The sequence below is a fragment of the Accipiter gentilis genome, chromosome 2, assembly GCF_929443795.1.
Source record: "Accipiter gentilis chromosome 2, bAccGen1.1, whole genome shotgun sequence".
In the NCBI taxonomy this organism is placed as follows: domain Eukaryota; kingdom Metazoa; phylum Chordata; class Aves; order Accipitriformes; family Accipitridae; genus Astur; species Astur gentilis.
Window position 1 is genome coordinate 30,313,023 of NC_064881.1, and position 13,707 is coordinate 30,326,729.

At 42.3% G+C, this 13,707-nt stretch overlaps 1 protein-coding gene across 1 annotated transcript in view; it reads left to right on the forward strand.

Moving 5' to 3' along the window:
* LAPTM4B (lysosomal protein transmembrane 4 beta) overlaps positions 1-13,707 on the forward strand; it is a 63,767-nt gene that overhangs the window by 7,623 nt on the left and 42,437 nt on the right. The window contains exon 2 of the mRNA XM_049825381.1: positions 9,091-9,202. Within this exon, the coding sequence (XP_049681338.1) occupies positions 9,091-9,202 (112 nt within the window). The remainder of the gene's footprint in view (positions 1-9,090; positions 9,203-13,707) is intronic.

A 13,707-nucleotide genomic window follows, 5' to 3' on the forward strand; every position in this document is an offset into this window, starting at 1 on the left:
GGAGTTTCCGGGCTGTTGTGCAGCTGGGCTGGAGGTTTAAAGCCCCAAATCTCCAAACAGCAGGATAGGAAAAGAAAAACCACACTCATTGCTGAAGGTGCAGAGTGTTCCTGGTCAATCTGTGGCAGTGAATCTGCCAGGAAGGCATCACTGAAGAAATAATGTGGACTTGAGCCTAGCGCACTGTTCCTGGACCTCCTGTGGGTCTGCTCTCCTTCGGATGTCTGCAGCCAGCTCTGACTACTGTCATCCTAGTCCTCTGCCTTAGAAGAGCTTTTTAAAGTGCTGTTGCCGCTTTTAATTTCATTGCTTGCTTGTGCTGAGCAAGGTCTTCTTCTGTCAGGAGATATATTAAGCTACTTAAAACAGACGGGACAAATGCTTTTGGCAGAAACACAGGTTTGTGGGAGATTTTCACCTTGCAGAGGTGCATTTCCCAACTGTGAAACAGCTGTGCCTGGGCAGATCGGATACGTGTGATCATGTTGTTTACTATTTCAGTAATTATCTGTACTGTACCATCCTTCGTGGTGTACCCGCTTCCTCCTTACATAACTAATTCCCTGCCTTGGGTTGCAGGGTGATGCAAGGATGCAGTTTGCTGCTGACAGCCCTGGCCCTTGCGTGGCTTCTGTGGATGTTGCCTGTGGTGACTACATAAGAATAATAGATCAGAGTTTTAGTGTGTTTTGGTGGGTTTTTTTAGTTAAGTGGGCATATGTGGCTTGCTGTCAAAAGTTGGGGCACACTCCTCTCGCCAGTGCAGAAACATGTGTCCAAAGAGGCTAGAGGTGAGTCTGAGCACAGACAGCGTTGTGGGCTGGTGTGGGTAAGACACACCAGCTGCCTTGGGCAATCCAGCCCAGGTGCTCAGTTACAGCTGCGTTGACTGGCCCATCCTCTGTGACGAGTCCACACTAAGGTTCAGACCCAAGGGAGCTGCCACAACTCACATCAACATTGACACTTCAGCAAGTCTGCCCTCAACCTCTCACAGTCACCTGCAAGACTCGAAAACCCATTTTTGGAAGCCAAGGACAAATGCAGAAACCAAACAAATCCCAACTGGCCAGTTGAACAACTCATTTTCTATAAGGTTTTAATGCATACCAATTCTTTGCTAGCCCTCCATAGCATCCTGAACCAAGATGTGCTTTAGTAGAAATTGTGAGTTGGTCTGGCAACATTATAACTTGAACATGGGTGTATGATTATATTTCTCCAGGGCTGGGCAGAAGACCTCAGCAATCATTTTCGGGACTTTCCTCAGATACAGGTGCAACTTTCTTTAAATACAGTGTAAAAGTAGCAAAGAATCCACTGATAAACTATACAAATATCCTATTTCCTTAAACCATGAAAGGACTAAGATTAAGTATGTAACAAATGAAACTCTATCTCTAGGGAGGAAGAAACCTCCAGTGTGCATTCTGCACAGCCTATCGGATTTTTTTTTTTTTTAATAAGTTTAGCCATTACCATATTTCATTAATAACAGACCTCTTGTGGTTTGGGTTTTAGTACTGTTAAAAGGCTGACAGTAGGCAGTAGTTGAGTCATTTGTACAGAATAGTGCTGATAAATTATGCTGGACTTCCTATATCAATTTAATCAGCACAGCCTTTAAAGTTCAATGCTTAGTGTCATTATAATAATCAAAGTTGCAATTACATATAAAGTCTGATTAAAATATTTTACACAGCTTTCTATTATATGCTTTCTATAACATGCACTTTGCAATATGCTAGTCTGAGCCTGCCTGGCTCATTCTTTGACTTCTCATGAGTAATATGGAAAAATAAGCAACAAGATTTGCAGACTCTACTCTGTCTTCTCCAGATTAAAGAACATAAAAAGTTAATTGCTACTCCTGATCTCACTAATGGTCTCCCTATTCCAGTGCAGTATTTCAGGTAGCAGCCAGAAACATACACTTTGAGAAAACACACAGGGAAGTAAGAAAGAACAGCTTCTGCAGGAATAACATTTTCTTTTATTCTCCTATTATTTTAAGGTTGGGCAATAACCTGAAGCAGGAAGACTTATATTCTGGTTTTAAGATGCTTTGTAATACAACTAAGTACTTGCATTTCCTGAAAAAACAGCTTATCCTTTTCTGTATTCCTCCAACCTTTTGGCTTCAGTAATAATGTCTGATAATGAGTTTCGCTGGTGAAAGGGTTGAAGGATTCCCTTTTAAGCCAAATTTATGTGGCCATGACAGTCTGTTTCCCTTCAGACTGTTATGTTTCATTGGGTGAAAAGATAACTAAGTGTGGCTGGGTTTCCTTCCTTGGACCATTCATTAATTTGTGTATCGCTAACACATCTGCAGCTTGTCCCCCAGCACCGGAGAGTTGAAACATTTTCATTAGCATGAGGCGGAAGGCTTACACAGCAGAAAAAAAGAGAGAGATATCTACTTTGACAGCCAGGATTCTCCCACTCCTCCTCTCCTAAGGAGTTCAAGTCACTGACTGAGGTGTGCTCAGATGTAGCTCCTGGGTCCTACGTGCCCTGGGGGGGAAGGTGACTGGCTCTTTGCCATGAGATCTGTAAAGGAACTTGGGCACACAGGGGGACACCTCGTCCCTGCTCACCTTGTTTGCCTGCTCTCTGCAGCAGTCAGACAGCTGTAAAACCTTTATTGCTAAAGTTGCCTCCTTGTTTCCTCTTTAATCAGAATTCAGAAAAGAAATACACTTTGCCTAACAGGGAGAGAGAGAGAACAGATAGAAAAATCTGCCTATACAGGGCAATAGATCATAAACCTTAACTCATCATCAATGCTAACAGAGAAGTTTGGGACAGGCACCCCAGATAGTGCGAATCTACCCTGAACTGTAGAGTTAGATCCCAAACTTGATATGTTTTTTTCCTTTTGTAGGGTTCTTGCGTCCTCTTAATGAACAAGTGTTCTTGCTTTTATTAATACCTTCTACACTAAAAGAAAAAAGCAAGAAAAATGCAAAGAACATGCCAAGTGGGAAGGCAAAGGTAAATGGGGAGAATTAAGGATGTTGACTTAGCTTAACTGTGCATTTTGCATACATTCTTACTTTTTCTAATAGTAATACTGACTTCCAATATCCAAGTACTATAAAATATTCTTCTGTTGCTAGTTTAGTTTCAAGGAGCAAAAACTGGGGGTTAGTTTCTATAGAGAACAAGCACCTAGAGTCATAAACTTACCTTGAGTTTTTTGAAGAGAGATAGATGGTATGAGGGTTTTGCTTGAGGCTTTCTTCAGTTATATTACAAACATTTAGCATTTCTTACTAGTAAAATTAATATCCTTGGCAACTTTGCTTCAATAGTATCTCTGTAGAATGCAACAAACTAAACCCTGCCAGTTTTGTGGGGTATTAAAAATAAGCTAGTATTTTGTGTGCCAGTTCAAAACCTGGCCAAGGTGTAGGAGCCTTGGTCAGGAACACCCTGCGATGGCTCACCATTCAAAGTCCTCAGAGAATTCTGCTGTTATTTGCTGCTCAGTCACAGCGATTTTTGTTCAGAAATATCATCTCCTCTTTCATCTGGTAGGTCATACTCTGCCAGGTATGGGACTACAGAGTAAACTACAGCGATGTTTTTGGTAACTACCTGCCCATATCAATCACGGTATTATAATTCACTAATACAGATTACAGAAAGTTGGGACGTTAACCCAGAATGACTGTGTTTTCATTAAATCTATTTCTTCGTTATTTTCTACATCATAAAAACAGAGTTTATCTTTGCAAGTTTTCTGGTTTTCTCCCCTTATCTAAAAGTATTGAAGTTTTATACCTAAGTCTTCCTGGGGTGTTCACTGTCATTTAACCAACTCTCTGGAACCATAAAGGGCCCTGCACAGGGAGCACAGGCAGTGAGTTAGTTCTCCACCAATGTAGAGATTTAAGGAGTGTGCTTAAGTGGATCTCTCTTGAGTTCAGTGAGGCTTTAAGAACAGACACAGAAGTGTACATACATCTTTCACTGCACAGACAGCATCCAGACCATTACATGCATGGAGTCAGTTATAAATTGAATCCTCAATATAAATAAAGCTAGGGGGTTTGCCTCACCTTTTCCTGTAAATAAAAAGATCTCTCTTCACCACATTAGGGAGAACTGTAGTAGAATATTTGTAGAGGGGACCCTGTGGACTTCAATAGAAACATTGGTGTATTTTTAATGCAGTGCGTCAAGTTAAAGTAAGCTTAATATTTCCTCTTCTAAACTCCTTTATCAAAGCAATTGTATTTCAACTCTTCACTGTAAACAGGAGGAAGGCAAGTAAAAATTAAGCCATTGTAACTCCTGACAATTGTTTTAGTACTTATGGACATCTGTGTAAGTTGCTGGCTTAAGCATTTCTCTGTCTGCTCAAGTTGGGAATTGGCTAAAGATCTGTGTTAAAGGCATGTTCTTAGGAGCTACTGGAACTAATTTTATTTTAGATAAGCTGGGATAGATACCATGCAGCTGCACTTCTGTGAAGGGTCTGGAATTACTGTGGTACTCATTTTCTCATCACCTGTTGATGCAGTGGCTCCTGACACCTTCCCTCCCCTGCATTTTATCTCCACGGGTCACCACAGTTCACTGCTGATCTCTGGAACAAATGATGTGCAAAAGAAGGCAAGTCACTCATTAGTGGCAGAGGTCTGAAATTTTGGGGCGTTATATAGTTTCTGAAGGCTGGATACTATCTGTGGAAGACATGAGGTGGTTTCCTTGCATCACAGTCACTGCATGTTCCACAGGCCGCTGGTTCTTTATCACAGTACAGATGGAAACAGCAGCAATGAATGGCTGGCAGTGCCAGTCCTAGTCTCAGCACGTGCTGCCTTTCTCCCTCATGCCTGCATGCACCTTCTCTCACACAGTAGTTGCTGTTCAAAATATCTTCTACTCAAATCCGAAATTGTGTTTTGTAAGCCCCGAGCAGGAAATCCAAGTAATGCTCTAGTATTTGGACTAGCTATCTCCTCCATAATATTTCCTGTTTTGCCCTTTTCATTGTACATTCTGGGGTCTCTACAAAGCAGGGTTATTTTCCTCCTCTACACGGATGAGAAGTTGGATGTACTCCATCTGGTTGCCAGAGAAGCAAGATCTGGGGATTTTTTTAAATTATTATTTTATTTCTGTATCAGGATAAGGGGACAGTTGGGCATTTCTAGGACTTTTTGTGGGATCTTTGTCCGGTCTCTCGTTAGGGCAGTCTGGGCACCATCCTGTAGGGCCTGAGCCCAGGTGCAGAACTGGGCGCTGATAATGGGGTCCATCAACAGCCCCCAACATGGCAGGTGATGAACCCTGGCCAGGGGCCATCCCATCCAGGAGCAAAAGGGGATGAGACCGGCGGGACAGCTGGAGACAAGCTACAGCATGCATTTAAGGGGTCCATCCAGGAAGCCTGGCTGCAGACCAGCACTCCTGTGGTGCCACTGGGGCAGGGACTGATGAGCCCAGGCTGAACTGGAAATGGGGTTCTGGGCCATGGGCAGGGGTGTGGGGAGGCCCAAGGTGGGGCTGGGCAGGGCCAGTAAGGCCTGTTAGTGGCCCCGGGGCTCCTCTCCTCTAACTCTGGGTGGCACTAAGGCCATAACCAGCAGCAGGACCCAGTGGTCACAGTTCTGGCTTGATAGTGCAAAATCTTGCATTTTATTCTTACTACTGAACACCACCCTGTTGCATGTTCATGAACATGTTTCTGTTTCTCTATACATAAAAGAAGGAAGACATATCTTATTGGGAAGGTATAGGGCTTAGTTGCTTATTGAAACTTTGCATAATGACAATGCTTTCTAAGCATTGTTAGTTAGTGGTTACATTATTTGTTGCTGAAGTAATGAAAAACATCTTGAAGGAAATCTTAGCCCTATTGAGAGAGCAGAAAAATCTCCTTTGTTTTTCCTAGAACAGAGATTTCAACTCTCATACCAGCTGCATATATCAACAGGGAATCACTTTGTGCTCTTGTCCTTGATTATGTGTCCTTGGAAGATGCTACATCAGAAAGTTTTTGGGCACATTAAATTTATGCATTAAAGCATTTTTCAAAATTCAATGGTCGCATCACTTTCAAAACAAAAGAAAACCCCTAACAAATACAATACACCCAACTGTGCACACTTTTTTTTCTCAGAGCAAGAAGGTGAGCAAATAAATACATTGTGTATCTCACTTGCACTGCTAACAGCACAGTTGGAAGGTGCTCAGAGATCACTGAGGATCTTAAAGGAATGACTTGATAGAACAGAAAAGTGATGCACTAAAGAGCATTAGAGAGATTCCTACTGACCACAGCAGACTTCAGATCAGGCAAACACAATGCATCTTATACGGAGACTTAGAGGCAATGCTGACAAACATGTAATCTGAATCTGGATGTATCTATACAGAGAAAGTAAAGTGCCTAGGTCAGTATTTTATGAATCTTCCTGACTATATCTGTACAAAAGATTAAACTCGTGTGCCTCTAAAATAGCAACGCTATATACATTTATAGTTTCTGATTGCTTGGTTATTTTGAGTACTCTCCTTAAGTAACATATTTATTACTGGCATATGTCCTCTAGCTTTCCACAAAGGAGTAGAAAGCAAGAACTGGATTGCAATATAAAGTTATACATAATGTTAAAATTTAATAGCATTTTGAATCTTGACAGTCATCTGATCTGTCTTCAAAGTCAAGACAAGACCATCTACGGCTACAGCATTCCCAACACAAAGCTATTTAACTGTTCTATGAAAAAATGCTGTAAAGATCTCTAACTTTCTCCAGACAATCTCTTCTTCTGTCTGATTGTTCTTACTGTTCAGCAGGCTGCCTAACCGAAATTTCCTTTTACTGTAATTGAAATCTGTTACTTTACTTATCTCCCAGAGGATCTGGAGAAAAGTCTATTGCCTCCTTCTTTTCCTTGCCTTTGTGCACATAAAAGGCATCTCTAAGGGCATCTCCCTCCACCTTCTCCTTGCTAAGCAACCCCAGTTTTTTTCCCTGTCAGTCACTCTTTCCAGGTGTCTGATCACGCTCTGTTCTGTTGCAGGATCCTCCCCGGGGTTTTTCTTGGTACGTTTTAGAAGGACTTTGAACTGGACCCTTTCTGCAGAGGCCCTGTGGAGGATGAGTGGGAGGATGACTTGTGCATCTAATACCTGAGTTTCTGCAGTACTGCCCACCACCATGTAGCTGCAAAGATGAGCTCATTGGGATGGCACTGAGTCACGTTCAGTTTATTCACTGTCATACCCAGACTCCTTTCTGAGGAACTGTTACCTACTCAGTTATTTCTCCTCTTGTTCTGCAGTTTGTCACAAATGTGATGCTCTATGCTTGCTGGTACGGAATTGTTCTCTATTGTCTGAATTCTGCCATAGTTGATCAAAACCTTTTTAATCTTATCTCCCGAAGTCCAAGACAATCCTTGGCATTGTCTGCAAATTAAAGAAAGGTACAAGTCACAAGTGACTTGAAATACCAAGTCTTTCAATGATACTGGAAAACGCTGATCAATATATATTCCACACTGGCTCTGAGTCCTTGACAACTATTCTTTCATTACAACTATCCAGCTGGCTGTGCATTCACCTTCCTGCACTTTCAACCAAACCAGGTTTTCCTAGCTCATTTATGAGAATGTCATAATGTCAAAAGGCTTGCTAAGATGCAAAGAGATGATATATACTGCCTTTTCCCTGTCCACAAGCCCTCTTAGCCTGTCAGAGAAGGAAAAAAAGATGAATTAATTACAGTTTGTCCTTAACAAGCTCATGGTGGTTGTTGGTTATGACCATGCAAATTTGAAGTGCTAATGGGAAGACTGCTTGATTGTCAGTTCTTAGGTTTATTTTATTCTTAAATCTCACAATCTAGCTAGGAATTCTTTACATGACCTTCCTGCTTTGAAAAGGCATAAACTGTGCTTGCTCTTTCCCCATCTTGTGAACTCAATCTATTGTCAGCAGTTTTTCAAAGATCATTGCTAGCAGAGCTGGTATCAGCTAAACATGACGGAATTTGCCTTTCACAAAGCATTTATCTTACCCAAGAAATTCTCTAGCCTGTTATGTCTTATAATAGCCTGTGTTCCTACACCTTTTTGTTGCTGTTAGTAACCTGTGATCAGATTAGGATGACTTCAAAGTGAGAACCAAAGCAATAAAAATCCATCTTTCCCAGCATACTCTATTATCAGCTTTCTTCTCTCCACTTCCCTGTTCATCAGTTGTCTTCCTGGTTCTGTAGAATAATCTTTTAGCCAGGCTGCGTTATTTCGTGCTGAGCAATCTTCTTTTCTGCAATTAGCCCTCTTCACTTCAAAGTGATGTGAGCATTTTGTTCAGATTTGTTTTAAAATATCTCTTGGCTACCTCTGCATTCCTCTCATAGCTGATGCTTGACAATCCGCTTCTACTGAATCACTTGACACTGTATTCTTGCATTTTATTCACTTATTGCATTTCATAGCCAAGGCCTCAGTGTATGTGAGGCAGTGCCATATGACACAGGAATGTGCGCATCAGACATTGGGCTCACATTGCCACCTACTCCCATCCCCCCCAAGGCCTCCTGATTTAGCAGCTCATGTAATCAGCTCATCACTCATGGCCTCTTAAAATTCAGCCTCTTCCAGAAAATCAGGTCCTCTGATCATCTAGCAATTTCACAAGGCCTGTCCCAAATTCCAGCTCTGCCATGCTAATAATCCTTGACTACAGCACTCATTTGTAATAATCTCAAAATGATTGGTTTTAATTGATTTTAGTTTTTGCAACAGAACAAACTGAAGTGGATGTGCTAATATGTTTTATAATCTGAAAGAGCAGCAACAGCTTTTCTGATGGTGTGGGAGAGAGTCGGAACGAAAAGAGGTAATCCACATTTTGTTTCATTTTCCTGCCACCACTTGGGGAAAAAATAGGTCCTCCTTACACAAACCCAAAGAAATTAAGTGCAATGTTAGTTAAATACTACAGTTGTACAGTTGGAAAACAGCCTCTGGCATAGCTGGCATAGGATGTGGTGGGTATATGCTGCCCAGAGGTTTTTCATGGATTACTTTCACAGACCCTTTTCCCTTTTTCTCTCTGTAGATTATCAACTCGGTGGTATTGTTGATTCTGCTGAGCGCCCTGACTGATCCTGACCAGTACCACCTAACCAGTGCTGAGTTAGGGGGTGAATTTGAATTTATGGATGATGCCAGTAAGTACAAACTGCCTAAATACTAGCACTCATTGCCCCAACATTTATGTAACTGTCCTATCATTTCAGTAATTACTGTCCTTTAATTATTGCTTCACCTTGGTATCTTACAGATGCATTTTTATCGTGAAAGGGTGTATTCATGGCACAGTTCAAACTGGTTACAGAGTAGTAACCTTATCTGCTACCTATTAGTAATCCATCTGCTCTGCTGTGTCTTGGCTTGGCAGGGGCAGAGCCAACCCTTGACATGGAGATGTAATCCCTGAGCATGATGCTGAAAGCCCCAGGGAGATTTTGCAAGACATAGGGAGTGTGTCCCTATGAGTCTCTGCACCTCCCAGCACCACGTCCCATAGTGCCTGCACACGCATAAGAACCCATATTGCTATTTATGTAACTGGCTGAATGTGTTCATTCATGTTGTACGTATTTAGTCATCCCCCATGTGCACATGGCATGACTTGCACAAACCTGTTGTAATAGATGCAAGTATAAATACTAACTGGATAGCCATAGGCATATTAGTGATAACACAGGACTGCTTCCTTCCCTCACCAAAAGGCATCGTAGAAAATCTTCCAACAGAGTTTCAGGGAGGGGTGAGCCAGGCCATTTATGTCTCCTGCAAAAACCTCCTGTCTTTCACAAATATTTCTTACTTCCATGGCTGTTTCAAATTATTTGGTGGTGTTTGGTTAGTTGATTTGCTTTAACCGTTTAATACGTAGCTAGAAAAGTTTTCCCTCAATGTGATTTTCATAAAAATGTCTGTTTATTGTCATTTCTGCTCAAAAGATTGTTACATTCAACATTTCTCACAGTAATCTGAAACAAGGTCTCCTGCTAGTTACACTGGTGTCTTGCTGCTCAGAATCACACTCATCCACAGCAAAAGGCTCTAAGTCCTTTCCTCATTCCTACTGAAGTCAATAAAAATATCAGTAGGAAAAAGAATAGCCCCACATGTGAGAAAAATAATTTCATCCATGGTGTTTCAGATCTGCTGGGTATCAGTTAAGAGATGCTTATTTCCACAAGGTCTTTGGTGCAAGTATGCCTTGAGGGTCTACATTTAATTAATAATAAGGGGCAACTGCTACTTTATTGTGTCTTCATTGGAAAACCACCTACAACTTCCAACTAAAAATCTTCTTATATAACTGGATTTAAGAAAGTAAGGACCATAGTACATACAGATGGGCTCCTGGCTGATTCTGACATATTAAAACTGACTGCCTTGTCCTAATTCTCAGAGATTAACCTTGGTAATGACTGTCTGTCAGTGTGGTTTTATATAGCCGACATCAGAGGCCTGCCAGTGCCCAAGGCTTTAAAATAGTAATTCTGTTTTGTAATGCAATAGCTGTCAGATCAAGTACATTGGGGATTTCCATCTACACTTTGAAAATTGTATTTTCTATATTTTTTTTATCGAGGCTTCTGAAGTGAACCATGCAAGACTGTAAAAGGATGGCTTGTGGGCCAAGCAACCTCATTTCCATTCAGTAAAGGGAACATTTCACAGGCAGTTAAATTACGAATGAACATTTGAATTAACGTCTCCTTTTATTCTTTGATTCCCTCCGGTTTAATGCCTTACTGAGTAAAGGCAGCTGAATCAAGCTACTGGCTTTTATAGTTACTGGAAATAGCTGGCAGGAGATAAATTTTTTTCTTTTTTTCTTTAAGTATGACTATATTTGTTCAAATCTGAGGAAATGTTTTCTTATGACATAAAACATCAGACAAACTTCCACATGCTCTTCTCTTGTCCTACTTTTATTTGTCTTTTTTGAAGAAATGTTTCCCAGGTTAGCTGCACATGCTGAAATTCTTAGATGTGAAATCATGTGTGTGAAATACAGGAAGATACATCAATTTTTATGCTAATGAAGGCCCCAAAGTTGCTATCTAGATGTACTTGTGTTGACAAATAATAATACTGGAAATACTAGTAGCTGTTCTTCTCATTACTACTTCTGATGCTCCTATCTATAGCAAACAAAAAAAATGCAGACACAGAGTTTGTATATAAAATTGCCCTTTCCCTCCCTCCTCAAATAGGCTTCTTCATAAAAGATCTGAAAATATCAGTTGGAGATAAACTTGTCAGCTGAGTCACAGGAGTGGCATTATGGCTAACCTGAAGTTCATGACAGATTTCCCTTGACTTCCAAGAAAAGACTATTCCCCCCAATATTTGTATTCATATTTATTTCTGGCTGGGCTCAGGCCTGGTTTATGGAGAATTTTCACTTTTCTGTTCCAGCAGTAGGAAAAATTCCTGCCACGTGCAGAAGCAGAGCCAGTCTAGTGCAAACTGCTGGAAAATGCTGGTGTAGCATCAGTACTTCTGTGAATGGCTGCTCAGGATTTAGTGTGGTTCCCAGGGCATTACCAGAGGCTCCAAAATGCCTGTTTGATTAAGCAGAGAAAGGATTTACCTGAGCACTTAAAAAAAGCTGTAGGTTATAGATTTTCCCTTTTATTCTAGAAAAGGAAACAAGGGGGGAAAAAGTCTGCCAAGACTTGCCATGTGGCAGATGGAGGTACTGGAAGACACCAGTGTGTGTGGTTTGGCTGGCTCTCCAAGATGTACATCTGGGAGCCGGGGAAAATGCTGGGCTTCCTCCTGTGCTGGATATTCAGCTGAGCCCATTTAGTCTCATCTTTCTTTTTATTATTTCCTTAGGGCCTGAGGGAGTTCATGAACAAGAAGCTGGACTAGGAAAAATTAGAAATGTGTAAGCTGCCCAATGTAATACTGCTATTGTTAAAAGATTAGTAATCTCTGGGCAGGAGATGGAAAAGCCCTATAAATCATTTTGACTTCCCAGAGGGTTTCACCTGAGCCTCCTGCTCAGCTTCTCCAGACATACAGACCATGATCCTGACACGTCAACAACCCAAACAAGCAGTGAGTGTTGCTTGGTTTTATTTACTGCCTTCACAGTGTCACAGATGTGCGTGATACTTCATAAGCCATACGACAGCAAGGACTGAAATTTTATGTGTGCTTTATAGAAGCTGAGGGGAGCTTTGACATTAATGTTGGCAACTCAGGCCAAAATCTGCCTGTGTCCCTGCCCTGGGATGGGCAGACGAGACGAGCAGAAGTCTCAGGGCAAGACAGGATAATGTGATGGTCTCTCTGCCGAACATGACATGCACCCAGGGCTTAAAAATATTAATTCAAATAGAAAAAAACTTAAAGAAACCTACAGATAGCAGGCTTGGAATTCTGTTGTGGGGTAAATGGAAGTAGTAGAGTAGGTACCCTTCCTGCCCCAATCCGTCACCACCACTCCATGAGCCCCATGTCACAGGGAGGGTGAAAAATCTAGATCCCTGCCCCAGCGTGGCATATTCAGGGCTGCATCTTCCCCTCTAGTCTTATCCTCTGGGGTAAATCAGCTGGACTTAAAGTGCAGAAAACTCTTTCCTTCTCATTGGCCTCCTTCCTTCGCCAGAGAGAAAATGCCACCGCTGCATGGGTTGTGACCCAGGAGGCTGCATGGCGGCTGGCAGCAGCAGCACTGAGGTTGCACAAGCAGCCCGGAGGAGAGATCAAAGCAGTAATCCTTAGCTGGCAGTAAGGAGGCCAGGATGCTGGATAAATAAGGCTAGAAGGGTGGGCAAAACTGCCTGAGGATTGCAGGCTGCTGATCAGCAGCTTTCTGGTCCCTGCTGTCGGAGCTGTGAGCCAGCGATTAACTCCAGGGCTGGGGCAGGTGATGAGCTGGAGGATTTGAAGTCTCCATCACTCTACACAGGTCCTGGCTCAGGCACTGGCCTCACTGGCTGCTCCTCCCTGTCCCCGCAGCACCCGCCGCCAGCCTCCTCTGCAAGAGGAGAGGGGAAGGCAAAGAAATACTTGTGAGATGGGTTCAAGGGAGCTCCAGCTGCAGAGCTTGCCATGCGTGCAAGTGCCCCACGGCAGGAGCTCTGCTCAGCCCCAGCAGAATCTTCTCCCCAATGCGGCAGGAAGGCAGAATCTCACTGCAAGGTATAAGAGGAAAAAACCCAACTGGTTTCTTTAAACCCAAGCAGAAAACTCAAAAAGCCATCTGGGACAATGGGCTTTATAACCACTGCAGTGGTTCAAATACAGCCCTTCTAGCCATGAATGCCATGGAAAGTACAGCATGGCTGGAAAAAAAATCACACACCACTGTTAGCTTCTCATTTAATGTGCTACGTATCTAGTTTCATTCTGATTAATTGAAGCCGACACAGCTCAAAAAAACCAATGAAGCCTTAAATGAGAAAGAACCAGCTTGAGCCAACTAGGACTTGGCGCAACGGAGCACAGCCAGAGAGACACGGGAGAAGAGGAGCATGAGTGTGTTAGACCAGAGCTTCAATGTCAAGTTTATTGCAGTTTGCTGGGCTCTGGCTGTAAACCAGTACTGCTACTGTCACAAGCAAAGCAAGGCCTGTGACTGCTGCTTCGCTGCAAATGACAATGACAGCAGCTTCCCCTTGGATACAGTGAGTAGGTG